Below are 27,939 nucleotides of genomic sequence, written 5' to 3'. Positions count from 1 at the left end.
AGGCACAGCACCGGGCACCGCAGACACCGGGTACCACACCGGGCACTGCACCGGGCACCCACAACCCAGGCGTGCGGCCAGAGCCAGGCCGGGTGCCAGACGTGCCCGTGTCCCCCCGGCCCTCCCTGCCTGGGCCGGGGCAGCTCTGGCACCCACCAGCCCCCGTTTGCCCCCCACCATCACCCCACGCAGCGGGTGCTCCCTGCCCAGTTGCACTCTGGTGCCGGCAGCGCCGAATCCCCCCCCCGGCTGCAGACACCATGCCGTCGCTCATCGCAAGGAACAATTTTAATACAACATAAAACTTCCAAAGGTAAGAACAGAGCCGGACACTGGGCAGGAAGACACGGGCCCCTTGGCTTTTAAGACGTTTTCCATTAAAAAATTCCTTTTCCCACCCTATCCATGCACTGGCGCACGGCTGAGCCCCCCTTCCCGCAGTGCTGGTGGGCAAGGGGTGCCCGGTGTCTCCCCCAAACCCCACTGCCTTCCCGAGACCTTAACACAGACGGCGGAAGAAGCAAAGGAGACGCTGAGCAGCTCCTGCTGCTCGTTTTGGGGGTGTAAACGGCGCCAGTTTAACGGGGGAGATGCAGGATCCGGAGTCTGGCACGAACCACACACGCACGAAATAATCCAACATACAGCCGAAAAATCCGCCAGCTGCTCTGGAAATGGGCCCGTTGGCGGTGGCACGGTGATGCCCGATGGCGGGGGGTTGGGGGGGGGGAACTGGCGTTGGTCCCCCCATCACCGGCGCGATGCTCAAAGTACCGGGGTGGCAAACCGCAGCGGGGGGAAAAGCCGGTACATGCATTATCAAATGGAAACGTTTCTATCATAGAAAACAGTAGAAAGGGGGCGGAAATGCTGGGTTGAGCCAGAGTTTGTTGGATAAAAAGCGACAGGGGGAAAGAGAGGGGTGACATTTCCAAATTCGAAATGAAGCAGCAGCAGCAGCACAGGCGCTCGCTGGGTTGGGTGGGTTTTGTGGTTTCTTTTTTTTTTTTAAAAAAAGAAATACCGGGTTTCTATAGATGTCCGTATGCAGCGAGCAATGAACACCACGGGATGTGGTGGAAGAAGAAATGCAAAGAGCAAAAACCGACCCTAAAAATGCCATTAATAATCGCATCCGATTGCTGACCCCAGGGGGAGGGCTCTGCTGTTCCCGCCTGGAAGGGCCGATGGAGCCGAGTGGCTCCAAAAGGCTCCGAATAAAAGAATTAAAACCTTTACATCTGCTATACACTTATAAAATGACCCATATGCACCATCGTACGATGAACCATATGCATATAAAATTACCCATATGCATCCCAGCTTGGGCTGCCAGCGTCTGGGGGAGGTTGCTGTGGGTTTTGTTTTTTTTTTTAAATTTAAATATTACAATTACCCCCCCAATGGGGGTTTCTTTGGAGTTTTGGGTTTTTTCCAGCTAAAACTAAAGTTAAAAACTGAGAAAAAGCGAGTGGTTCTTCACGAGGTTAGAAAACAGCGTGTCATCATGGAAAAGCCTGGGACCCCCCCGGGGCTGGGTGGGACCCTGCGACGGTCCTGCACTGCCCGTTTAGCTTATAAAAAGTAATAAATTAATTAACGAATATTTCCATCGAGTCCTTTCTATACACAAAGGCTGGGGCCCTGCCGGGGAAATGCCGCCGCCAGAAAAGCTCCCGCGTCTCTATAAAAATATGAGCATCTTTCAGGGAGTACAAAAAGCCTTTCGTGGGGGTTGGAAGTGCCGGGGCGCAGCCAGCCCGGCCAGCGCCGACGTCCACAACGGCTCCGGGGACGTTTCTCTCAGGGCTATGCCACGCGGGATAGGTTTTTCGGGAGGCGGTGGGATGCTGCGGGGACCTTGAAACGTTCCCAGGTGCCGGTGTGGGGCTCAGGCGTGCTTGGCCCCGCTCCACACGCTGCCCCGGGGTGCTGAGAGCTGAGCCCCCCCCGGCTCCTGGCCCCGCGCCGGTTGCCGGTGGCTGGTTGCTCTCTCCCCGCAGTTCCAGTGGTGCCGGCAGCCACGGTCCCGATGCTCGTACCCATCCCACTGCGGCAAGGAGATGCTGCCGTCCGGCTGCTCGGTGTGGCCGATGGGGTAGGAGCCCTGGCATTCCCACTCGGCCACCGCCGGCTCCTGCTCGTCGCTCTCGGAGCCCTGCACCGCGATCTGCGGGACCGGGCTGGGCTTCGGCTTTGGCTCCGTGCCGCCGCACCGCAGAGCTGGGCCCTGCCCGGTTTCGCTCTTGCCACCGTCTTCGCTTGCCGGTACCGGCTCCGGTTCATCAAAGCTCACTTCTTGAACCGCTTCTTGCTTCTTGAAGGAGTCACGGCGCTCGGAGAGGTTCAAGCGCCGCATGACCACCATCTCCTGGTCCCGGTCATGCCTCTCCCCGAGCCGGGAGCCAGTGGGGTGATAACTGTGTTCCCCGGGGTACGCTGGCGCTTCGCCCTCCCCGATGACCTCCCCGTCCATCATGGGCATCTCCAGCCCCAGTTTGCGGCCGCCGGCGGTCTTCTTCTCCGCCAGGACGGTGACAATCTTCTCGGCTGACTGGACGCGTTTGAGGAGGGGGGAGCGGGGGCAGTCAGCGCTGCGGGGTCGTGAGCTCTGCCGGACGATGGTGGGGGGGGACAGGGTCTTTCCCTGGAAGGAATGGGGGGTTTTGGGGTACCCTGGGAGCGGGGATGGGGAGCGCTGGGGAGAAGGCGGGCGCTGGGCGGAGGAAGGGGTGCAGGCGAGGGGCGAGGGGGGGATGCTGCTGGTGGATTTGCGCCGTCCCACTTTGTAGCGTTGCCCACCCAGTTTGGGCGCCAGGCCGTGCAGGGAGCTGGGGCGCACGTGGCCGGCGGGTGACGTTGGGGTGCTGGAGGAGGGAGAGGTGCTCTGCGGGGACACAGCATCTGCCACACAAAGAGAAACAAGTCACGGCCAGGGATGGAGGGACACGTGGCATCCCCGCCGTGCCCGCAGCAAATATCCCCCCCCGCAAGGGGTTGGGGTACCTGGGGGGAGATCGGGAGCGGGGCTGCGGCAGGGCGTCGTGGGGCCCGGGGAGAGGCTGTGCGTGGGGGACTCCGGCAGGCTCTCGCTGGAGGACAGCGAGTGATGGAGACCGGAGGAGAAGCTGCGGCTGGTGTGCAGGACCGAGGACTGCTTGGAGATCTTCTTGAAAAGGCATTTTCTCCTGGGGGGGACACACAAAGGTGGCGGGGAAAGGAAGAGCTTTGGCTTTTCCTTAAAGCTGGTGGCCGCGAGTCTGCCCAGCAGGACCAGACCCTGCTGGACCCCCGGGTATGGCAGAGCCAGAGCATCCCCTCCCCGGTATGGCACACACCGGGACAAATGCCATGTTATCCTGCCCCGGTTCTACCCACCTGTCCTGGCCATCCCTTTTCCTGCTCTTCTTACTCCTCCGCGCCATCCTCGTCTTGGAGCTGTTTTTCCGAGCGGGGCCGATTTTAATGGAGGTGTTCTCCAGGGCGGTGGTCCTCAGGGCCACTTTATTCCCGCTCTGAGGGGCAGAAAACGAGTCGCTGCAGCCCAGGCACCGCCTCCCAACGGGCTGCCGGCTCCGCTGTCGGTGGAGGCGATGCCGGGGAGCCGCAGGACCCATGCGCCGGTGTCGGGGGCCGTCCGGGCGAGCAGCGCGGTGCCAGTCACCCACCTTCAGCAGCAGCTCGACGACGTCCCGGTGAACTAAACCCAGCACCGATTCGCCGTTCACATGTGTGATGAGGTCGCCCGCTCTCAGCCCCGCTTCTTGCGCGGGGCTCCCCTCCTCCACGCTCTGCGATCGAAAGACCAAGGTTTGCTTTGGATACAAACCTAAGTTTCTTCCCAGGGTTTTCCCACTGGGAGAAGTGGTGTCCGGCGCTGCCAGTCCCTCCCCACGCGGAGCCCAGGCCACCTACCCAGACCATGTGGTGCACGGTGTAGACGTCGCTGTCACCCATGTAGACGCGGATGGCTCGCAGGGTGAAGCCGTACTTCTTGCCCGAGCTGTGGATGATGATGGGGGGCCGCAGGCTGGCGATGGCAAGGGACGAGTCCCGGCTCGGGGAGGAGTCGCGGGAAGAGGGGTTGGACGAGAGGGAGTGGGGGGAGATGGGGCTCATCAGGGTGCCGCCGCCGAAGTCGTCTGCAAGCGGGAGAAGCCGGCTCAGCCCGGGAAAACCACGCGGCAGCCGCCATCCGGCAGGATAAACCGCGTGGCACACGGACCTGATGTGATGATGAGGGACAGGGCTGAGACGGAGGCGGATTTGGGGACGCGGCCGCCCTGCGAGGCTCTCTGCCTGTCCGGCACGTCCTTCTGGCTGCTCAGCCGACGGCTCCTGCCCGGCTCCAGGCCCCGGGGAGTCGAGTTTTTGGTGCCGGTGCTGTTGCTCCGGAGGCGGATGCGGTTCAGGCTGACGAGATCGGCTGTGCAGAGGGAAGGAAGGAGCGTTTGGGGATGTGGAAAAGCCACCCCACGCCATGTGGGACCCTGGCTGGCGCCGGAGCATCCCACACCTGCAGCCTACGCACCGGATAACGCCGATGGTTTCACCGTGCTACCGGTCCCCACATCAGGGTCTCCCAGCACAAACTTGGGTCTCTCTGGCTTGGAGGACGCCACACAAGGGCTTTCATCCTCCGAGGAGAAGGCAAACTTGGGCATGGTGTCCAGGCTGTAGGTGCTGGGCAGCGCGGCGGGGCTGCGGCTTCGCTCGTGCCGGGAGGTGTACGGCGTGGAGCTGCAGGACGTCCAGGAGCGGAGCCTGTGTGGGAGAGCAGGAGGGCTCGGGACAAGGAAAAAGGGGCGAGGGGGACGGCACCGAGCCACTGCGGCACCCCAGGACACATCCCACCGATGCCTCTGCAAAGCCCCGGTGCCGACACAAGCCCCCATCAGCGCTGCATCCCCGTCTCACCACGCACCGGGGCTCTGCGCCCGCCAGCCGGCTCCTCTCCTCGTCTCCCGAGTGCCTGTCCCATCGCTCCTCCTTGTCCTCGCTGTGACTCCGGTCGGAGGATGAGAGGCTGAGGTTGGAGTGAGCCGCCAGGAATTCAGAGCTGCTGTACACCTGAGGAGGAGACAAGCCGTCAGCAAGGAGCAGAAATTCGGAATCCAGGTGCTCTGGCATCAGCCAGAACACCGATGCTTGGCACAACCACACTGGCCATAGCATCCATCATTTTGGATGCCGGAGGAAGGATTGGAGCACCTTGCTGAAGCGATGGGAGCAGGAGGAGAACTGCCCGATCTCCACGGACGATTCCTCGTCGTTGGTTTCTTCATCCTCCGAATCCAAGTGGCGGTACCTCTCGGAGCGAGCTGCAAGCAAGAGCCAGAGCAGGCAGAGCTGTCACCCTGCCTGCCAGACACCCTGTCCTGCCTGCAACGCACCCTGTCCCGCCTGCCCGCGGGCACCCGGTGGGACCCGCGCCCACCAGGACTGCATCTGACAGCCCGGTCCCAAATCCCAGGAGAGGTTTGGCGTGAGAAAGTAAGGGGTTTTGGTAAAGCTGAGCAGCCTGGGAACAGGACTGCATCTGTTCCGTGACTTTGGCTATAAAGCGACTGACTTCACCCAGGAGGTTTTCGTCCCCCGCGGGATCATCCGACCTGCAGCTGGGATAACGGCTTGGCGGAGGGGGGGAAAGGGGGTGGATTTGGCCTCACTGTCGAAGTAGCTGGTGTCGTCCTCCGACTCCAGCTGAGGGATGAACTCGGCCTTCTGCCGCAGCAGCCCGTTCCAGTCCAGGTGGAGGAAGAAGGAATGGTGCTTCACCTCGTGCGCACCCCCTGCCAGGCAGAGAAACCCACGTCAAGGGGACGGGGCAGGATCCGGGATGCTCCCGCTCCCATCCCAAACGGCACGGTCTCTCCTCCACACAGAGAAAATGGCTTAAAGCCGGAGCCCTGTGCAGCTTTCCTGGGGTGAACCCCGAGCTGAGGACCTCCTCCGAGCATCCTCAACGTGGCAGGACACGCTTTGGTTTCAGCAAACGGCTTGACGTGAATCAGGGGGCCGCCACGCGTACCGGTGCCCAGGCGCTCGAGGGGACACTGTCTCAGCAACCGCGTGATCAGGTCCTGGGCGTCCGCAGGAAGAGCCTCATCCCCTTCCGGCCACATAATTTCATCTGCAAGGAGAAAGGAAAAGGAGTTTGGAGTGGCTGGAAGAGTTTGGACACAATGGGGGCTGTGATGACATGAGGTCACAGGAAAAGTCACTTCTGGGCAAGAGGGAAGTCCCCCAGGAGCCACAGCAGATGAAAGCATCCTTCCAAACTGGGAAATCAAAGCTTGAGGAGCCTCCTCGCCATTCAGCCAAGTATAAAATGAAGGAATGAAGCTCTCCACGTGTTAAGGACAAGCCATGACTGCTGGGGAGAGCGAAGTGAGGAGCAAAGTTGCCACCGACACTCACCGCTGATGACCTGCCCAAAGAGCTCCTCGGGGGTGTCTCCGAAGAAGGGGACGCAGCCCACCAGGAACTCGTAGAGGATGATGCCCATGGCCCACCAGTCGACAGGCTTCCCGTAGCCCTGTATGAGGATGACTTCTGGGGCGATGTACTCCGGAGTGCCACACACCTGCGTGGGAAGCAGCAGCTGACACCTCTGCAACGACCTTTGCAACAGGTCCCGAGGCTATCCCGGTCCCCGGTGATGGCAGATCGGCCAAGCGGAGCAGGATCTCATTCATACCTGCTTGTCCATGAACTCCCGAGTGTCCTTCTCCATGTGACCTTCGTAGAGGTTCGTGGTCATGTTCATCAAGCCGATCTTTGACAGACCAAAGTCTGTCAGCTTTATGTGGCCCATGGAAGTGATGAGTAAACTGCAAGAGAAGACAGACACCCTGCAACGACGCTGTTTGCTTCTGGGGAAACCTGGGCAGGACCAGTCGGACCCCAAGACCTCTGGTCCTGGTGCAATGACACAGAACCAGGTCTTTGGGCACCAAAACCCACAACCTCATTCTGCCTTATCCTCTTGGCTTGGATCAGTCCCTCTCCCTTCCCTACCCAAACCCAACCCCATCCTTCCTCCGACCTGACCCATGTCCTCACTTGTCAGGTTTGAGGTCCCGGTGGACGATGCCGTAGTTGTGGAGATACTCCAGCGCAAGAACAGTCTCAGCAAAGTACATCTTCGCCATGTCGACGGGCAGTGGGCCCATGTTCTTCAGCAACGTGGCACAATCCCCCCCTGTGGGGACATGGGTCCTCCTGAGCACAGGGGGCTCAGAGAAGGCAGGGAGGTCACTGGGCAGGGCGACGCTGCCTCTCCTGCCAAGCAGGCTCCCAGCCAGACCCTCACGTCCCTCCTTGGAGCAGCGTTGATCCCCAGGCATGGGGCACAAACGCTCTCCTAGGTGAGCATGGCCACCACCTCCATCAAGGTGAGACTCAGGATCACCAAAGCATCTCCTCATGCTTCCCTCTGCTCCCTGGAGCAAAGCAGGGCATTTGACATCCAGGTGGTGACCTCGATGCTCAGACGTTGATGTTCCCCGCCTCCCTCCAGCCCTGAATCCCATTCTCACCTTCCACATACTCCATCACCATGCAGAGGTGTCGCTTCGTCTCGAAGGAGCAGAACATGCTGACCACGAAGGGGTTCTCCGCGAAGGTGAGGATGTCCCTCTCCACAAACACCTGCTGGATCTGGTTCCTCAGGATGAGGTTCTGCTTGTTGATTTTCTTCAAGGCGAAGCGCTGCCGTGTCTCCCTGTGCCTCACCAGGTACACGGCCCTAGCGGGGAGCGAAATGGCTGGACCTCAAAACATGTCCTCCAGCCACCAGGACCGACTGCGCAGCACCACGGGACTAAGATGGCGAGGACTTTGGAGATATTTACAGATGGAGGCAAATGTTAGGAACTTCCCAACTCACCCATAAGCCCCATTGCTGATCAGCTTGATGGTCTCAAAGTCCCCCTCGCAAGGCTTCCTCCGAGGAGCGGTGGCCAAAGGCTGGCTCTGAAGAAGACACAGAAGGTTTTCAACATTTCCTGGCATGCCGGCGCTCTGAGTGCAGGCAGGAATTCACCAAGCACCATCACATATCACCTCCGATTGCTCCTCACTGCCAAAGGACATCCTTCCCTGAGCCCTCTCTAGCCACAAACCCCAAACCAGAAGACCACGATGCTCTGCAGATCAAGAGCACGCTCAGCTCTGTCCACTTAGGAAGCCAGATGAGGGACTGTGAGATATTACACCTGAATACAGCAGTCACCCTTGGGGACAACCCGAATTAACGTCTCTCGGCCTAAGACAGCAGAAGAGCTGCTGCAAGGAGCTTTGGTGTGGGGTGAGGCAGCATGAAGCTGGAGGCAGCAAGTGGGACACGCAGGTACGACCACGCTCACCTCACAGGCATCGTCGTTCTCCGGTGTGATGGTGTTCCCGCTGTCAAAGTGATCCAGCTGGACCATTTCTGTAGAAGACAGGGATGTTTCTCACCATCTTCATGCTCAACCCTCACCAAAAGAACCCCCCACCAACCCCACTCTCCCTCCCAACTCGGAGATCCCGCGGGGATTTAGCCACACGCCTTTCTCGAGCCATCGTATGGAGAAATTCAGGTCACGGCGTTAAGAGGTTCAACACGAGGTTAAACATTTATATAATTCTCTTTTTTCCATAGTCATTCCCATGTTCTTTGGGGATTATGGTTCCCCTCCCCAGGGCCGTGGCTTCCTATGGATTAAGCGTTCTTGAGCTTAATCTACTTTGATGAATGTGTTGGGAGCAATAACGAGGGATGCGGGGCTGGCCAGGAGACCTGGACACCGTCCTGGTCCTGCTGTGACCCACCCCATGACACCAGCTCAGCCCTGCCGGTCCCCCTGCCCCCTCCCAGTGCTCATTCATGCTCGCCAGTGGCCAAACTGGGAGTCTACATCCCACTGCAGACCACAAACCCAAGCAGTTACCTACCCTCTAGTGGGTCCTTGACGAGACCCAGTTGGCTGATGATGTATCGGGGAATATCGGTCTTTATCCCCTGGCCAACTTTGGCATGACCTTCTGCAGCTTCCAGGAGGTGGTAAAACTCCTCTGGGTCAAACTCCTGGATGGGGAAAACCAAGCACAGTTGAGGAGCGAGACCTTACAGGGTTAAGCGTTTCCTCTAAGCCTTGCAGGTGACACCTGTAACTGGGGACAGGCTCTGGACTAAACGCTCTTCTCCTGTTTCTAGCATCATTCCCTCATTGTTCCCCATTAAAGGGTCGATGGAAAAAATTAAAGGCTTTGCCTCCTCTCCGAGCGGGCACAGACCATGAAAGACAAGACACATCAGGAGCTGCCACGTCTTACCAGGCACTCCAGAAGGCGAGCAGGACGGGAGATGATGATCAGCAGCTTCCTCACCAGTTGGTCAATGAACTTCACCTCCTCGCTCTCCGAACGTTCCTGAGCCTGCCAGAGACAGAAGCCAGGCATCTAGCAGTGGCCTCAGGAGATGGCACTGGGCAGGGAACTGCCCCACACTCACATCTCGGAGCATCTTCTCAAGTTTCTCCTGCAGCTCCATGAAGTAGCGGGAGGTGATGAGAGCTCCCTGGGACTTTGCCAGGCAGTCGCGGGCCAGCTCGATGATCTGGTGGTGGATGAAGCCCAGCACCCCGTCTGCCAGGGGCAGAGTGCTGCTTGGAGAGAAGTTTGTGATGGTGTCCTGCAGACGCTCTTCCATCTGGGCCGTGGCCTGCAAGGCAGAATGGATGGTGATGCCTGAGAACACGTGCCCCCACACCAGGTGTTGGGTTTGGCCAGCCAGGATCTCATGCTACCACATCCTGCAGCTCCAATATTCATGTGCACATCATGGTCCCACCTGGGAACCAGCTTCCAGCAGGCTGGAAAAGCTCCACCGAAGTCTCTAAAGATCGTTGCCTGCATGTGTGATGATGCAGACCTGCAGGTCCCTGCCTTGTTACCACGTTTCCTGTGTCCTCAACACTCCCATCCCTGGGTATCTACCCGTACATTTTATATTCCAGCATGGAGGAGATGTTGTTCTGAAGAAGACACGGTCAGGATGCTATGGAGGGACTAACATGCTCATCCTCCCCAGTCCCAGTGGTTACCTTGGGGAACCGCTCCTTGTAGACATGGTTCATCATCACAACCTCGTTATCAAACGTTCCACTCGTCCGTCCAGGGCTGTGGAGGGAGGAAGCCACTTGTGTTACGAGGTCCAAGTCATTTACATCTATGTAAATAGCTACTGCCCCTGGAGAGCAATTTGTTCCCTCCTCCTAACTCTCAATCCAAGTGGTTAAAGGTCACCTGAGCAGAGCCATCAGCCTTGGGCCAGCACTTCCAGCAGCATCCCTCCCACCATGCATGGATCTGTAGGTCCCTGGGACCTGGTCCAGGGAAGGTTAACCTCCCACAAACCCAGGTGTCAACTCAAGTCACTTGAAAATCCAGAGCTGAGAAACTGGTCCATCGGTCGACTTGGCTTTGAGGAATGAGCTCATCCTTTCCTTCCTCTGGATCCCACAGTCCCTCACCATCGTTGCCCGTTTTGCAGCTCACCAGCTAAAAAAACCCAACCAAATCCCATGGTGGACACATGAACCTTCATTAACCGAGGTTTCTCTCTTACCCCCACCCAACTTTGGCTCCCTTAGGCCCCTGCCTGGTGATCCGGTTATGCAAAGCAAGTGGCAGGAGCAGCCAGCAGCTCATTAACCGCTATATAATAAACGGGGTGATTAAAACCAGACCCAAGCCACTCGCTGCTAGCCCCAGCCCAGCCCCAGCTCAGCCTTTGTCGTGCTGTGCCGACCGCAGAGCTGGCACCTCCTCGGTGAAAACCTCGCCACCTGCAAAACCCTTGTCAGATAATTAATCTCATTTTAATGAAATTTCAGCCAGCAACACGCGGGGCTACGGCTCTGCCTCCGGTGCAAAGAGGGTCGGGAGCTTTTTCAGAGGGAAAAAAGGATTTAACTGAAACATTCCCTGTAAAAAGCTCAAGCTCCCAGTGCTGGACAAGTGGAAACGTGACCGGCTCCTTGCATGGGACACGGTCTTGGAGCAGCACCACGGAGCTTGGCAGGTCCAGAGTGTCAGCACGACGCTACGGCCACTGGCTCCATGGTCTCCCCGAATTTTCCTCTCTCCAGCCCACAGATGCCCGTCCACCTGCACTCCTTGTTCTTTGCAGGGGCAAAGGCCCGGCTGATGCTCAGCCCCAGCAAACGTGGGCGATGTTTCCGAGCCAAGCCCAGAAATGGGATTTTTAACCTCTTAATGGCAGGTCAGGCTGGTGCCCTCCCAGCCATGCCCCACAAGGACAGCCACCGCTCGGGCTTCTGCTCGATGGGCCCCTTCTCTCCACCGAAACCTTTGAGACAATTGAGCAAGAAGCTGCAAACCAACTATTTTGGAACAAGTCCCACTTTCTCCAGCTTCAGCCCCAGGAAACCTCACTCCCAGGTGCCGTCTGCCGCCAGGAGAGCAATGCCACATCCCAACAGCCGAGAAGATGCTGAGAGCCAGACTCCAATGCCCAAAATCACAGAGCTTAGGATCATAGGCTCATGGAATGGTTTGGTTTGGAAGGGACCTTTAAAGGCCATCAAGTCCAACCCTCCTGCCATGAGCAGGGACATCTACAACTCGATCGGGTTGCTCAGAGCCCCGTCCAACCTGACCTTGGGTGTTTCCAGGGATGGGGCATCTCCCACCTCAAGCCACAGCTTCTCCACTCCCCTGCAAGGGGAAAACTCTATATTGGGGTCAACACCTTGGGATGAGTCAACACCAGGACGTCCCAGGAACAGCTCAGGAGAGGGCAGAGGAGGGGCTGGATGTGCCGGCACCCGGTGCATTGTCCCGGCAGCGCCGTGGGTGCTCCCCATGGTGGGTGCCCTACCTGAGGCTCCTGGATCGTGGGCGCAGGCAGGGCGAGTGCCGCCCCTCCTCGTCCGTGACGCTCTCCGTACTGCGGAAATGCTTAGAAAGGAAATGCAGCTCATCGGGGGTGGGCTGGTACGGCAGCTGGTGCAGGCGCTCCTGGGAGGACGAAGACGACTGGAAAGAAAGGGAGACGCAGGGGATCAGGAGGTGGATCTGTGGCTTGGGGTGGAAACCGGCAAGTCCATGAGGAAAACATTCCTCAGAGCCTCTTAGGAGGCTGGAAACACTGACGGGCAGCATGCTCTGTGCTTGGTAACGGGAAATAGGGATGGCAAGGGCAGCCTGGGGAGGTCTGTGCTGCCCACTCCCACCCCAAACTCCCCAAGGGAGCCCCGTCCCTTGTACCCGCAGCATCCCAGGTGGCTCCTGCCCAGCTGTTCCCCTGCATGGTTGGGATGTGCTCATGAACACTCGACCCGTGACATGCAGGGATGCTCTAACCCCCAGGGATGCTCTAACCCCCAGGGATGGGATGCTCTAACCCCCAGGGACGGGATGCTCTAACCCCCAGGGATGCTGAAACCCCCAGGGATGCTGAAACCCCCAGAGGTGGGATGCTGTAACCGCCAGGGATGCTGTAACTCCCAGGGATACTCTAACCCCCAGGGATGGGATGCTCTAACCCCCAGGGATGTTGTAACCCCCAGGGATGGGATGCTCTAACCCCCAGGGATGTTGTAACCCCCAGGGACGGGATGCTCTAACCCCCAGGGATGCTCTAACCCCCAGGGATGGGATGCTTTAACCCCCAGGGATAGGATGCTCTAACCCCCAGGGACGGGATGCTGTAGCCCCCAGGGACGGGATGCTGTAGCCCCCAGGGATGCTGTAAGCTGCTCACTGGCTCCGTGCCTTTCTTAAAAGCACATTTGCAAAGGACGATACAGCTAAAGAACATGGTCCTCAGTAATGGGATGCCTAGGAACCGATGCCACAGGGCTCGGGAAGCATTTCACCAAAAATCAAGGGGTTTGGGTTCTTCTCGCCTGCTGCCATGAGAAAGCAAACATTACCGAGACAGTGGAGCTGGGGGTGTTGGTCCCATAGCCAGAGGAGGGTAGCGAAGCCAGTGACCACCTTCTGCCATCAGCCCTGCGAGTGCAAACGTGCCGGTCACATACAGGAAAAACAACAACGTCTAAATGCAAATAAATAACATCAGAGCAATAAGAATGGGGAAGAGGACGCAGGTTTGGCTTGAGTAATAAAGCCCTGAAACCTCTTTTCATAACGGACTGAAATTGGGTGAAATACGAGGGGTTTGCAGGTGAGAGGGGCTGTTCTGCAAGTGTCCACGGGGACAGTGACAGCGAGCAGGGTCCCCGTGAAGGGAGAGCGCTGGGGCTCGGTTGGGTGGTGAATATGTTTCAGATGGAAAAGAAAAAAAAATGAAGCAGGAATCTGATTTTTCATTAGAGATAAATCCAGCCTTCTGGGACTCTGTCCTATGAGAAATGGGGATTGCTAAAGACCCGTCCTGAGACGGCAGGGGCCGTGGAGCAGAGCCCGGCTATAAACAGGAAGGGAAACGCTCATACGTAGGCGAATGCTTCCTCTTGGGGATGTTTTTAATGGACGGGGCAATGTCCAGGTCAAGACGAGTCCCTTCACCTCCCGCTGCTGTTTCCCGTGCGGGGCCAAGGCCATCGGGAGCTGGCGGGGTGCCGGATCCGGCACCGGCACCACCACGTGCCTGCACTGCCAGAGGGCTCGCAAACCCCTGCTTTGGCTTTTTGCTCCATTACAAGCGTGAAAACCATCCGTAAGCCTCCGGCTTTTTTCCATGTGACGATCAATGGGTTAAAAATCAGCCATCTGCCCCCATGTGTGCAATTAGTTAATTAGTTAAATGGGATTTTGGCTTGAGCAGCGTGGGCTGGGGAGGGGATGCAGCGAGATCGGCCTCCGTGGGGACCTGGCCGAGCTGCCATCCCTGGATATCTGCCGAGCATCCACCAGGAGTGCTCGGAGCAGGTCCGAGCTGGGCCTGGCCTCGTGGCCAGGGATGGTGTGATGGGAACAGGGATATTTCTGCTCCCAGAGCTGCAGGGAGCCCGGTGCCAGAGGAACATCTCCCGCCCGGGGATGCACACGGAGAAGGGCCGTGGCGATGCCCCAGCCCCTGCCCGGTACTCGCCTGTCAGTCCGAGGAGCATGGCTGGGGTGGTGGGAGGCACCAGTCACGGCAGAGCAAACAACGCCGGGGCGAAAATCGGGGAGAAATAAAAAGCAAAACAAATCACAACACATCACTTGAGATCGACAGCACAGTCCCGGCTGGCAGATTATAATTACGAGTGAACGCTAATGGTCTGGGAGGGGGCACGGAGCTCACCTGCGAGCGAAGGGGAAGTTGATGGAGGTGCTGGCGGAGAAGTTGCGTGGGCTGTCCAAGGGGCTGCTGCCGGCTGTGGGGAGAAAGGGGGAAAAGTCACCCCGCTACCCGCCCCGGCACGATGGCCGGGGTGCCGCGGGCTGCTCCTTCAGGGGAAAGGGGGGGCAAATCACATCCCAAGCTATTCCCTCCTGGAAAAGGCACCCAGCCCCCTGCTGCTGGGAAGGTGCTGCGGAAGGAGAAGGGATACCCTCCAAAATATTCGGGTAAATTTGGGAGATGCTCAACCCATCCCCCGGGACATCCCTTACCTGTCGGCACGGAGAGGGGGGAAAGAGGCCGTGAGAGGGTCGGAGAGGGGGTGCCCACCACTAAGCTCTTCCTATTGCTGCTTCGGCAACTAGGGAAGAAAAAGACGGAATTAATTTGGGGAAGCAAAGAACGGGCAGGGCTGGACAAGCTGGGGCACATACGAGTCCACTTGTACGTGATGCCCTGTGCCAGGGGACACGGCTGCTGTCACCCCATCGATTACGGATCTCCTGCCACAGGGAAGATCCGTCCCCACTCCATCACTGCCAGAGACGGACCAAAAGAGTTATTTTTAATGACAAACTGTCTCGTTCAGGTCCCACTTCTGGTTTTGGCTCGCTGGGGAGGGCAGAGGCCGGCGGCCCCTTGAGCAACAGGCCAAGGGCAGGAATAGAAAAAGGGATGTAAAAGAAGGAAGCGATGGAAATGCCAAGCGGCCACAACCCGTCCCACTCCATCGCGTGGAAAGTGCCCCCAGTTCCTATAAATCTCCCTACGCTCGGGGGTCCCCATGTCACAGCGGGGAGGAGAGTTGGTCCCCGGCCCCCGGAGACTCCACGGCGTCACTGAGTATTTGCGATGCCCTGGCAGACCCGGCTCGGCCGCGCTCCGGGGCGCAGCAGGAGGACACCACAGGGGCCGGCACCAGGGTGGGAAGCGGCACCGTGTGCGGGTCCACGCTGACACCCCAAAATTCCCATCCCGGCATCCCGCAGAGCTCCTCTGGAACAACCAAAAGGCCACATCCGCAAGCACGGAGTTTCCGTGTCGCCATCTCCATTCCCACCCTCCCAACTCTCAAGATTCCAACCCTTCTTGTCGCAATTTCCTTTTTCCTTTCCTTTCAGCCCTTCTCCAAGCCCCTCGCAAGCGTGGTCGAGCCTCAAACAGCCCAGCGGCCCGCAGGGATGCTGCAGCCCCACTCCCGCCGTACGCAGCCCATTTTAACTCCGGTAAAAATGTGATGAGCTCCTGTAAGTTCTCTTTCCCTCTGCTGCGAGGGAACCGCAAATATCCACAGCCCGGAGCAGGAGCTGGTGCTGGCTGGCGTGCGAGCACGAGGACAACCTTCCCCTTCCTCCATCTGCGCTTCCTCGGGCTGCAAATTCTGCAAAGACGACACTGAATTTCCTCGCCAGGCTGGGAACAGGAACCTGCGCGGATGCCGCTAATTAAAGGACGTCCTTTAACATTGTGCGGTGGCCAGATACACCCGCAAAACCGAGAGGATGAACCCGGGGTGAAGGGATCCTCCCCGGATCCCCAAAACCAGAAGCAAAGGATGGCGTTTTGCAACACGCCACCCCTCCGGACGCACGTACGTGGCACGGACGCACGGCAAACGATGCGTGGTCAGAGCTTCGCACGTGACACCCAGCACCCCACCACCTCCCGCTGGCGTCTCCCACCCCCGCCGTGGGGGTCGTCCTGCTCCCCCCCTAAAACCACGAGGCCCAACTCTTCTGCTGGAGACTGAACACCTCGGCCAGGCCAGCGAGCGGGGAGGGTGCTTGGGGCCCCCCCAAACCCCTCGTATGTCGGCTGCACCCTCCCTGCACCCAGCGTGTCCCTGGGTGCCCCCCTGGGACACGCACCCCCTGACCGCCCCGAGCTCACCTGGAGCTGCAGCAGCTTCGGGGGGATCGGAGCCTCCCGCTCCGTACCGCAGCCGAGCCGTGATGCCAGGGGGGAGGCAGAAATATCCCCCCCCAAAAAACTGACCCCTTCCCACCCCTCCTTGGCCCCTCTGGTTGCTTTTTTGTGCTTAAACACAGGCTTGAACACCCATTTTGGCACCCACAGCTGCACACACAGCCCAGCACCCACCCCGGCAACAAGAGCAAACCGCAGCCGCCGCCGGCTCTGCCGCCGGATGGGAAACTGAGGCACGGCAAGCAAACCCGCTCCGCCAGCAGGGCGGCACCAGCCGAGGTTTAGGAGCCAGGAGGGCTGCAAAGAGCAGCAAGTTTTGGTGTTTCTTCGCCATTTGGTCCTGCTGCGGGGACTGGGGTGCGCGTGGGGACATCTTGCAGGGAGGGGAAGTCCCAGGGGACGAGGGGCTCGCTCCTGCTCGCTCCGTTTCGTTTTGGAAGTGAAAACAAACCCCTAGTGAAGCAAGTTCCCGTAATGGTGACACAGGGGGAGGCCAACGTTTCCTGTTTCCGCGCGCTCCACCCTCGGCTCTGCAACCATCTTGCGCCACTTTAACCCCCCTTCGCCTGATGCATCACCTACAGCTGGTTCCCATCCTTCACTGCACGGAAACCTCGGGCCAGAAACGAGCCTCGGGCTAGAAACGAGCCGCCGAGCCCTGAAAGCAGGAGCTCAGGCTGCTGCCCTCCCTGCCTCCATCACCCAATTGCACGTTTGGTACCAAAAATGGAGTGGAAAATTGCCGTCAGCCTCTCCCGCGCTGCCTCGGCGCTGCCGTTGCCGGCCGGCACTTATTTCAAAGGACGCGGAAAGTGTGTGACAGCCGATGTGACCCCAAAGCCTGGAGCAAAATAACGTGTCACCCGCCCCGAGGCTGCCGGCGAGGAGGAACCGGCACCTCCCACCACCCCCACCAGCACCCAGCCTGGGCACGGCGTGTCCGGGATGGCCGTGGGCAGGAGACAGAGCAAAATTTGGCAGTTTTCTGCAGGCTGCCTCCTCGGAGCTCCAGGAAAGGCAGGATCCGGCTGCGCAGCAGGACACTGGTGTCTCTAAACGGCAAATGGCTCTGCCGGGAATCCTGGCGAGCGGCGTTGGGTGGCAAGGAGTCAGCACGGTGCCACCCCAAGGGTGACGGTAACCCAGCCGGTCGATGGCAGGACCATCACCAGGAAATGCACGGAGGGGCTGCAGCATCCCGCTCCTCTCCCGCAGGATCCAACCCCTAAAACTTCCCAGGATGGCAGAGCATCATCCGTCAGATGCAAGCCCGGTGCCGGGCACCGCCGGCGGGTGAATGCCAGGCAGAAAAGCCGGGTGTTTGGGGCAGAGCGGGTGCAGGGAGCGGCGCGAGGGCAGGGCCATGCCGATAAGGGAGCGGGCGCAGTCTCAAAGTACAAGCGGGCGGCTCCGCTCCCGGCTGCATGATGACGAGCACGAGCTGCCGCTCCCGGCTCCCTCCTTCGCGTGGTTGCGGACAACATTTTTCCTCCATGTTCCCCAAACATGCGCCCGGCGCTCACGTGCCTGGAGACTTGGGGAAGTGCCATGGATCACTGCGCCCTGGAAAAATCGGTTTCCAGTGCGATAAGTTTGTGTTTAACATCGAAACCCACTGAAACAAGCAGCGGCCCAAGTTTCTCCATGACATTTCTTCTCCATGACTTGCGACGGGGCTGAGCCCGGCTGCCTGCGGGGATGGAGGCTGGGATGGGGGAGGCTGGGATGGGGGAGGCTGGGATGGGGGAGGCTGGGGACCAGGGTCTGGGTGGCGAAACACACCACGCTCCATGCACAACCCCAGCAGGCAGCCGGCATCGCTCTGCGGAGCCGCTCCAGCCCCTCGTCCCACCCCAGCCGAAAGCCTGGTGCTGCAGTTGCTCGCATTAACCCACCCCGGAGCTCGGAGATACGCGCCGGCCACCTCCCAAGAGCAAAATCCCAAATCGTCGCAGGGAATTGCAGGGTAATGAGTCAGGTATAGACGGACTCATTTCTTCGGGCTGCAAGAAAACAGCCTAAAGAAACTACCCCGTGCCCTGGGACGCATCCCAGCATGTCCCCATGCCGCTGTTTCCCATCAGTGGGTGGGAAATGGTACCTGTGGCGTCTGCTGGCAGGTTTTCCGGCGGCGTGCGAGGTGTGAACAGCCGCATGCAGCATCCGAGGAGGAGAAGAGCCCCATCAGGCACCCAACCACCGGCCGTCCTGCCCGGCGCCGGCCACCTCAGCATCCCCCCGCGGGAAATTAGGATCTCTCAGACCTCTTAATCCCGCTAAATACCGCCATATGCTTTCTGCCCGCTGTAAAATAGGCCAGACCCGTTCTCGCCGTGGATTCTAGGAATATCGATGAAAGAAGAGCAAATCCTCTGCCCTTCATGAGAATTACGGCCTCATCATGCCCAGCTGGAGACAGATGACTGCCTAGATCACCGCTCCAACTACACCTCTCTCCCAGGGCCCCCCCAGCTCGGCCCCCGCCAGGTTGGAAAACCCCATCCAAGGCCTTTTCTTGTTTATTAAGGGTCTCCGCTGCCCACCCTCGTGCGCCGGCAGCCATAATTCCCGCAGAACGGGCGAAGCATGTGCCTTCCCGGGGCTGGGATCGGCGCTGGATGGATTCATTTGCTAAGCAACCACGTCGCTTTGTGCCAGCCCACGGTAATATTAAAAGACATTTGACAATGGGAATTATCTCCCCTCTGCCCCCGCGCTGCCTTAAACACCTCTTTTATATGAAGTCGTGGAAGGGTTTTATGTCTGGGTCGGCTACAGCACCCCAAATCTGCTGGCTGGAGGCGCCAGCCTCCACTGCCCGCACCCGGGGGGGGCTCCGCGGGGGTCACTGCAACTCTCCCAGGGCCGGCAGCGCTGCCTGTCCCCCCCCTCGGGGACACGTCCCACCTACCTGCCTGGGCCAAGCCTGGTGTTGCAGAGCTGGGGTGGCCCCCCCCCCCTTCCCCCAGCACCCCCTTTATGCAGCAGCCCCTGACGCTGCCCCAGCCCCACTGCCAAAGGGCGTGCGAGCCCTTTGGCCCCCACGGTCGTGCCCATGGCTGGCTGCAAGGGACTGGCCCCTTCCCACCCCCCTCCAGCACCCTGGGGACCCTCACCCCGGCTCAGGACGTGTCACCCCAGGGGCATTTCCCCCCTTGTGCATGCAAGACCACCCCCCACCCCCAACACGCACCCTGCTGCAAAGAGCCCCAAACCACGCACACCCCCCCAGGACTGGTGCACAGCTCGCCAAAACATACATCCCCTAATGCCCTGGGGACCCTAAACTCTGCACCCCCCCATGGCACTGGGGTCCCAACGAAGGCACTCGTCCGTGTGTCCGTCCCCCCCCGTGCACAGCCCACCCCACCCTGGCACGCTTGGGGCTCTGAGGATGCACCCTCCCTGCACGGCACCCCCAAAACCACACACCTCGGTGTGTGCAGCCCCCACCGCGCAGACCCCCCCCCCAGACCACGCACCCCGTGTGCCCCCCTGGAGCAAAGACACCCCCCAACCCACACACACCGGTGCACAGCAACCCCCCCCCCCATACACGTGTCGTCCCCGCCCAACACAAGCACCTCGGTTCCCCCCCCCGGAGCAAAGCCCCCCACAGACCATGCACCCGGGGGTGCTCCCCCGCAGCCCAGCCCCCCAACCCAGGGTGCACCCCTCCGGTGCAAACCCCCCCAAACCCCCCACCCCGATAAACCCCCCCAGGTGCAAACCCCCCCCCCAAAAAACCCCCCACCCCGGTGCACCCCCCGGAGCACCCAAAACCACGCACCCCGGGGTGCTCCCCGGTGCCCAGCCCCCCCCCAGCCCCGTGTGCCCGCCCCCGGTGCAAAGCGCCCCCCCCCTCCCAATGCACCCCGGGGCGCTCCCCCGTTGCCCAACCCCCCCAAACCGGGGGTGCCCCCCCCCCCCCAAAACCACGCACCCCGGCGCACGGTCCCCCCCAACCCCCGCCCGTCGGGTTCCTCCCCGCGCCGGTGCAGGGCCCCCCCCGGCCCGGTACCTCTTGGAGCGCTGGAGCAGGGCGCCGGCGGCCCGCTGGCCCCGGTAACCGGGCGGGGCGGCTCCCCAGCAGCTGGGGTCCGACATGGCGGGGGTCCCCCCCGCTCCTCCTGCCCCCGGGGCCCGGCCGTACCCACCGGCGGGGCCGAGCGGCGCCGGCGGCGCCGGGACCGCGCCGGGGGCTGGGAACGGAGCCGGGGCCGGGCTCCCGCCGCCGCCGCCGCCGCCTCCCGCCGCCGCCCGCCCCTTCCCGCCCGGCGGCGCCGCCGTTACCGTGGAAACGGGCAGCGCCCCGAAACGGGGTCGGGGTTTCCATGGAGACGGGGGTAGCACCCCCAAAAGGAGGGGGGGGGGGGGGGGGGGAACGGGTTACCATAGAAACGAGGCGGCGCCCCAAAATGGGGTCGGGGTTAGCGTAGGGATGGGGCTGCGCCCCGAAGTGGGGGCTCGGGGTTACCGTGGAGATGGGGCATCACCCCAAAATGGGGGCTCGGGGTTGCCATAGAGATGAGGCAGCACCCCAAAATGGCTCGGGGTTGCCGTAGAGATAGGGCATCGCCCCAAAATCGGGTCAGGGTCTCCATGGAGTTGGGGCAGTACCCCAGAATGGGGCTCGGGGTTACCATGGAGATAGGGCAGCACCCCAAAATGGGGCCAGGGTTACCACGGAGATGGGTCGTCACCCCAAAACAGGGTCAGGGTTTCCATGGAAATGGAGTATCACCCCAAAATGGGGGCTTGGGGTTGCCATAGAGATGGGGCAGTACCCCAAAACGGACTTGGGGTTGCTGTAGAGATGGGGCATCACCCCAAAATGGGGGCAGGGTTTCCATGGAGATGGGGCAGCACCCCAAAGTGGAGCTCCGGGTTGCCATGGAGATACATCATCACCCCAAAACAGGGTCAGGGTTTCCATGGAGATAGGGCAGCACCCCAAAATGGAGGCTCAGTGTTGCCATAGAAATGGGGCAGCACCCCAAGATGGGGTCAGGGTTACCATGAAGATGGGCCTGCGCCCCAAAATGGGGGTTTGGGGCTACCATAGACATGGGGCATCACCCAAAAATGGGGACTGGGGGTTGCCATAGAGACAAGGCAGCACCCCAAAACGGGGTCAATGTTACCATGGAGATGCAGCATCCACTGCTTGTGCATTAGGGGGGTACAAATCTCCCCCCCTAAGTCATCAGGGGTGACCCCAAAGCCTGCACCTCCCACGGTGGGAGCAGTCCCCTAGTGGCACCCTGCCACCCACGGGACACCGTGCTCGGAGGGGCACCCGCCCAGCAGCACCCCACAAGAACCCCACCCCCCCGCAACCTCCCTCCCACGCCGGCTTTCACGTTTAACGGGGGAGATCCCGAGCAAAGAGCCAGTGACACCCATCCTCCTTAGTGCTGGTGACAAAACCCCGTGTGGTGGCACGCCGGGGCTGGCAGAGCCTCCTGAGCCACGTGGGATGGCATTGCCACGCTCGCCGGGCGGCAGCCGGCCAGTGCCATGGCCAAAATTCCTGATGCTGGTGGGTTTGGGGAGGGTTTCGGTGTGGCGAAAGGGCAGCACTGCGCTTCCCCTCGTCTCCTGCCTGGCAGCCATGAGACACCAACACATGGAGGCACCCAGGGGTGCTGCCAGACCGCCTGTCCTCGTCCCCATCCTCATCCTCATCCCCATCCTCATCCCCATCCTGTCCCCACCACAAGCATCCCAAAAACACCCTCCCAGAGGCCTGGGCCGAGCAACCACATGGCCGTGCTTGTTTTATCATGTGTCGCGGTCGCTGCAGGCAAGGGGTGGCCAGCCAGGGAGGGAGGGCGCAGGCAGAGACCCCCGTGTGTGGGCAGAGCGCAGGCAGCACCCGGCTCCTGCCTGCCCGCAACAAATGGCTCTGCGGGTCGCTGAGCAGCGGCAGAGCTCCCGCCGGTTCCCTCTCGCCTGGTCCCAGCCGCTCTCCCCAGCAGTCGGACGGAGGCACCCGGTGTCACCCACGGGTGCCAGGCAGGCTGCGGCTCTGCCCCGTGGGTGCCGCAGGTCACAGGGCCGGGTGCCAGCACACCCGCTGCACCTTGTCCCTGGGGCAGAGCACAGCTGGCACGCACCGCAGGGTCTGGTCACCCACGTCCGCGATGGCAGCACCCAGTGGGGCACCGCAAAGGGGCTGGCAACATTTTGGGTAGGGGGGCACCCACCCCCCGAGAGCAGCTCCCCCCCAGTTCCCTTTCCCCCACGGCGGAGCAGAAAAGGCGGTGAGGGAGGTCTCCTGGGTGGGATGAAGGCACCATCCCCGCTCCCACCCTGCTCCCATCGTGGCCTCCGATTTTGAGGTGCCCCCCCACCTTCCAAAACCAAGGATGCTTGGAACCTCAGCTCAAGCTAGCAGGACGGCATTCCCATCCGGGCTCCCTGAAATGGACCGGTCGGCACGGAGACGGAGCTCACCGGCACGGCCAGGCTTTCAGGGTGCACAGGGCAGGGGACGGACCCCGGCCACGTTGTCCCGTGTTCCACAGGAGACAGTGACGCTTTCAGGGTTCCCAGGGCATCCCCGGTGGGGGAGACCCACCTTCCTGCCCCCTTCCCCATCTCTCCCTCCCCTCCCCAGAGCTGGCGGCCATGGTGTCTGGGGAGGGTTTGGGGGGGTCTTACCTCCAGGGGTGCAGGGTTAGTAAGGGGCTGCAGGGGCTGCAGGGGCTGCAGGGGCTCAGCAGCGTCGGGCTCTGGCTGCTCGGAGACAAGCTGCAAGGCAAGACGTGCCGGCGCGGTGTCAGTGAGTGTCAGGGGGCTCCCCGGTGGCATGGCACCCCAGTGGCACAGCACCCCGGTGGCACAGCCCCGCAGCCGGACTGGGGGTGTGGTGGGGGCCAGGGGCCAAGAGCAGAGTGGGGAACGGCTGGAAGGGGGTTAAGGGCTGGAGCTGGGGACCAGGGCTGGAGGGACCGGGCAGGGTGGGGAGAGGGGCAGAGCTGGAGGGAGAGCGCAGGGGACAGCAGGGACACTGCAGGGGGAAGACACCGGGTGGTCTGGTGCTACCGGAGGGTGCCACCGGGAGGGTCCGGGGCTGTGGATGTAGGAGGAAGGGCTGGGACCTGCGACCCGCGGGTGGGGATACAGCGGGATGGGGATGGACCGGGATGGGGGTGCAGCGGGAGGGCGATGCTCCGGGAGGGGGGTGCAGGGCGACGGGGATGCTCCGGGGTGGGGATGCAGCGGGATGGGGATGGACTGGGATGGGGATGCAGCGGGAGGGGGATGGACTGGGATGGGGATGCAGCGGGATGGGGATACAGGGGTACGGGGATGCTCCGGGATGGGGATGGACTGGGATGGGGATGCAGCGGGAGGGGGATGGACTGGGATGGGGATGCAGCGGGATGGGGATACAGGGGCACGGGGATGCTCCGGGACGGGGATGCTCCGGGACGCCGCCGCCCGCCCCCGGGGCCGGTACCGGCACGCCCAGCCCCGGCCCCGACTCACTCCAAGGTCAGCGAAGGGATCTTCAGCCTGTCCCGCCGCGACTTCATGCCGCCGCCGCCACCGCCCCGCTCCGCTCCCGGCTCCGCGCTCCCCCCGCCGCCGCCGCCGCACCGGCTGCCCCCGCGCTGGGCGGCTCCCGCGGGCGGGCGGCGGCGGCGGCCCCACCGGGGCTCCCTGCTCGGCCCGCCGGGCCCGGGCCCGCCCCTGCGGCACGGCACGGCTCGGCTCGGCTCGGCACGGCACGGCACGGCAGCCCCCGGGCCACCGGCGCACCCGGCCCGGTCCCGCGGCAGCCCCGATCCCTACCGCTCCCGGAATGTGCCAGGGCGCTGCCGGTGCCGAGACGCCACGGCCCCAGCACAGCCCCAGTACAGCCCCAGTACAGCCCCAGTGCATCCCTAACACAGCCCCAGTGTCCCCCAGCACAGCCCCTGTGTGCCCCCCGCACACAGCCCCGTGACCCCCTGACAGCCCCAGCCTGGTGCCAAGACCCCCCTGCGTTACCTCCGCAACACCCCAAAACACGCTGGAACAGCCCCGGGACACCCCAGCACACCCCAACACACCACCCCAGGAACAGCCCCAGCACACCCCAACACACCACCCCAGCAACAGCCTCGGTACAGCCCAACACACACCCACACACCACCCCAGTAACAGCCCCAGTACATCCCAACACACCCCAACACAAATCCAGCGCAGTTTTGCAGCAGCCTCCTACCACAGCCCAGTACACCCCAGTACCGCTTAGAACACCCCAGAACACCCCCATACACCTGCGGCAGAGCACAGCACACCCAGTACACCCCAGTATCACTTACAACACCCCGGAACACGTCAATACACCCCAGTACCCCTGCAGCAGAGCAGAGCACGCCCCAGTACACCCCGGTACACGCACAATCAGGTCCCTCCAATATCGGAGAACACGGCGATGCCACCCCGGATTTGGGCACAACAAGCCCTGGCGCCATCCGCTTCCCGTCCCTGCTGCCCCCCACGGTGCCAGTGCCATGTCCCCAAGCGCGTCCCTCCCAGTGACATCCCGGTGGCTCAGCTCGGGGACTTACGCTCGTCCTCGGCGCGGCAGGCTCAGCTCCTTCTGCAACGAGAAAAGCGAGAAGCAGGGTCAGAGCACCGCCGGAGGCATCGGGGGGTGCCCACGCATGTGACCCCCACCTCCCGCGAGCCACGGCCACTTGCCCGGCAGCATCCTCACAACCCACAGCCAGCCCCGGCACCAGGCTGTCACCGCAGGATTCGTCCCCGCTCACCGTGCCTGGGACGCCACGGCTCTGCCATGACGGCCGAGGGTGACAAACCGCCCACTCGGGGTCAGTGCAAGGGGACATCTCCCTCCAAGGTCCCCAGGGCTGGTGGCCCCATGGCCAGGCCCGGGAGCGAGGGCAGGAGGGTGGTGGAGCAGGAGCAGCACCCAGCCGCCCAGATGGAGTGTGGCTGCAGGGTGGTGGCTGTGCCCTGTCCCCCACCCTGTCCCCCCGACCCCATGTGTGGGGAGCCCGTGGTGGCCCCCGCTGTGTTTATTTTTCCAGCCGCTGGGAATATTTCTTGCAAGAGCTGTTTGCTCGCAGGTGGTGCAACAGGGCAAAGGGCAGCTGTGCGAGCAGGAGCCCTGACCCACGCCATCCTTCCTGTGTGGCGGGCACTGGCTGGCTCTGGCACAGACCCGGTGGCCATCCGTGTGCCACTGGGCACGCCACAGACAGTGGCACCGGTCCCACCCGCACGCTGCGAGGGGCACGGCTGGTGTTTGCCCTGGCACGCCGGGGGATGCTGGCACACGTGACGGGTGCATGTGGCAGCTAATGCCCCAACATCGCCCTGATCCTGTGCCCACTGCCGGTGCCCGCTGGCCCCGTACCCCTAAGCAGCTTAGACACATTTCCCACGCAGGCAGGGGGCTCCTCGCAGGCAGCGGCTGCTGCCACCCCTGTGGGGACACGCAGCAGCGCCCACGGACCCCACACCCCCGCCGGGGTGCCTGCAGCCCGTCCTGCTGCCCACGCCACGCAGCCCCTGCGGAAATCCCGGGGTTGGGGCGCGCTGCAACGCAGTGATGCAGCAGCATCGCCATGGCAACGGGTGACATCACGCCTGGGCGCACAGGGACTCGGCAGCCCCGAGGCCCGCGGGTGTCTGTCTGCCCCGGGGTGGCGTGGGTGCCGTGGGCGGGTGCTGGGGGCAGGTGAGTGCCCCAATGCACCCACCACCACCAAGTGACCCCAGGCCCGGGCTGGGGAAGGGGGTGCGGGGTCCCTGCATGGAGCAGGAGTCCCCCAGCACCCTCAGCCAGCCCTGCCGTCACCCAGCCTGGACCCCCACCCACACCTGGGGCCGTGCCACCAGCCCCCGAGCAGAGGAAGAGGCAGAGAAGGGTCACACCGAGGGTTTTCCTGCTCAGCCATGTGCCGATGGGACAGCGGGACAGAGGACAGATACTCCTGTCCCCCATGCTCCCCTCCCGCCACGTGGCGCGGCCTCCCCACCCATCTATGGGTGCGGGGGCGCAGGGTGGTCCTGTGACACCCAACACCCGTCACTGTCGGTGGCTCTCTGGCCATGCTGCATCCCTGGGGACAGCCAGAGTGTCCCCGAGAGCCCTGGGGACCTGTGCGGGGCAGCGCCACAGGTCCAGCACCCACGGGGTGCCCAATGCACCCATCCAGCGTGGTGCATCAGCAGGTCCCAGTGGGAGCCAGGAATAATCATCAGCTGATGCTTGCGGGGATGGCATTGGGGGTGGGATCGGGGATGACATCGGGGACAGCATCACTGCTCAGCGCTCCGGGGTTAGCTCCCTGGTGGGAGCCCCTTCCCACCCCTCCTGCCATGGGGCAGGCAGCCGGGGCCCGTGGCTCTGCTCTCCCCAGGGACTGCCAGGAGCGACACCCACGGCCGTGGCTCCATCCGTCGCATCCATGGGGAGGCAGCTCCCGCGCAGGGCTCTTTCCCGGGCAGAGCACGCAGCGGAGCGCAGCTGCCCCGCGGAGCTGCCAGCTCGGATGAAGGCAGCGCCGTGCCATCCTCCACCCGCCCGGACAGCTCGGGCCGGGCCCCCCGGTTACCGTGGCTCCGCTCGGCAGATGGGGATGGAGGCATGAGGTCACCCGGAAAATCGGGCTCAGCGCTCAGCTCTGCGAGCTGCGGGGGGCTGCGGTCATCACCCCTTCAAGCACAGCAGTGGGTGCCGGGGTCCCGGAGGGGAGCGGGTGCAGGCTGGGTGCCTCTCACCCCGCCGGGAGCAGGAGCACAGGGCGATGGAGGGGGCGGCTGCTCAGAGGGGCAAATCGGCGCTGGGGCAGCGGTTTGGCACGGAGCGGATCGTGTGCTGGGCCGGAGGGACCATGGCACTCCCGTGGGAGCCCCCAGCCCCCGCACAGGCGGGTGTCCCCCCCGCAGCACCCCATGCCGTGGCTGGGGGTCGTACCCTGCCCTGCTGCCAGCGCTGGGTGCTCAGCTCCTGTCCCACCCGTCACACGCTGCTCACGCGCAGCCCCCACCTCTCGCACCCAGCGCCCACTCACAGCACCCACCTCTCGCACACACACACACACACACACACACGCACACAGAGCACCCCTCTCCTACACGCAGCACCCACTTCTCGCGCGCACACAGACACACACAGACCACCCAGCTCCCACTCACAGCACCCACCTCTCGCGCCCACCTCTCGCACAGAGCGCCCACCTCTCACGCACACAGGACCCATCTCACACACCCCCGGAGCGCCCACCCCTCACCCAGAGCCCCCCACCTCTCACCGGCAGCCCCCACGTCTCACCGGCAGCCCCCACCTCTCGCACACACCCACCCAGCGTCCCCGTCTCCTACACGCAGCACCCAGCTCCCGCTCACAGCACCCATCCCACACCCGCCCCGAGCACCCACGGCTCACGGCACCCACCCCCCGCCCCCGCAGCACCCACCCCTTGCAGACCCGCACCCGCAGCACCCATCTCCCCCCCAGGCTCCCCGGGGCTGGGCTCCCCCCCGGCTCCCTCCCGCCCCCGCTGCCCCGCCGCCGGTGCCCGGTCCCCGGGAGGCGCCTCCGCGCTCCCCGGTGCTCACCTGGAGGCCGCGGCGCCGCAGGATGCTGGGCTCGTCCATCCCGCCGCCGCCGCCGCCGCCCGCTGCGCCCGCTCCGCCCGGTGCGCCCGGTCCGCCCCGCCGCCGCCGCCCGGTGC

At 62.5% G+C, this 27,939-nt stretch overlaps 1 protein-coding gene across 7 annotated transcripts; it reads right to left on the bottom strand.

Moving 5' to 3' along the window:
- Positions 1-270: 270 nt before the first annotated feature.
- Positions 271-27,939, bottom strand: MAST3 (microtubule associated serine/threonine kinase 3). Of its 7 annotated transcripts, XM_063358297.1 has the most exons (30): positions 25,006-25,265; positions 24,802-24,833; positions 23,732-23,935; positions 22,901-22,990; positions 14,581-14,669; positions 14,270-14,342; positions 14,072-14,092; positions 12,948-13,026; positions 11,891-12,048; positions 10,092-10,167; positions 9,500-9,709; positions 9,322-9,423; positions 8,941-9,073; positions 8,370-8,437; positions 7,892-7,977; positions 7,542-7,750; positions 7,066-7,204; positions 6,701-6,833; positions 6,421-6,586; positions 6,032-6,133; positions 5,670-5,792; positions 5,212-5,321; positions 4,925-5,070; positions 4,532-4,764; positions 4,226-4,426; positions 3,916-4,142; positions 3,669-3,791; positions 3,379-3,515; positions 3,007-3,188; positions 271-2,904 (listed from the first exon to the last, which is right to left on the bottom strand). In XM_063358297.1, exons 1-30 carry the CDS (start codon positions 25,081-25,083, stop codon positions 1,892-1,894), a joined length of 4,743 nt encoding a protein of 1,580 aa, XP_063214367.1. In that variant the 5' UTR covers positions 25,084-25,265; the 3' UTR covers positions 271-1,891. The 7 variants fall into 7 exon arrangements, with proteins under 7 accessions (XP_063214367.1, XP_063214368.1, XP_063214371.1 ...); XM_063358298.1 differs by lacking the exon at positions 14,072-14,092; XM_063358301.1 differs by lacking the exons at positions 22,901-22,990; positions 23,732-23,935; positions 25,006-25,265 and adding an exon at positions 27,824-27,939.

Source organism: Chroicocephalus ridibundus, chromosome 22, assembly GCF_963924245.1.
Source record: "Chroicocephalus ridibundus chromosome 22, bChrRid1.1, whole genome shotgun sequence".
Classification (NCBI taxonomy): Eukaryota; Metazoa; Chordata; class Aves; order Charadriiformes; family Laridae; genus Chroicocephalus; species Chroicocephalus ridibundus.
Note: the sequence above shows the minus strand (reverse complement) of the source record. Positions and strands in the feature narration are given on the sequence as shown.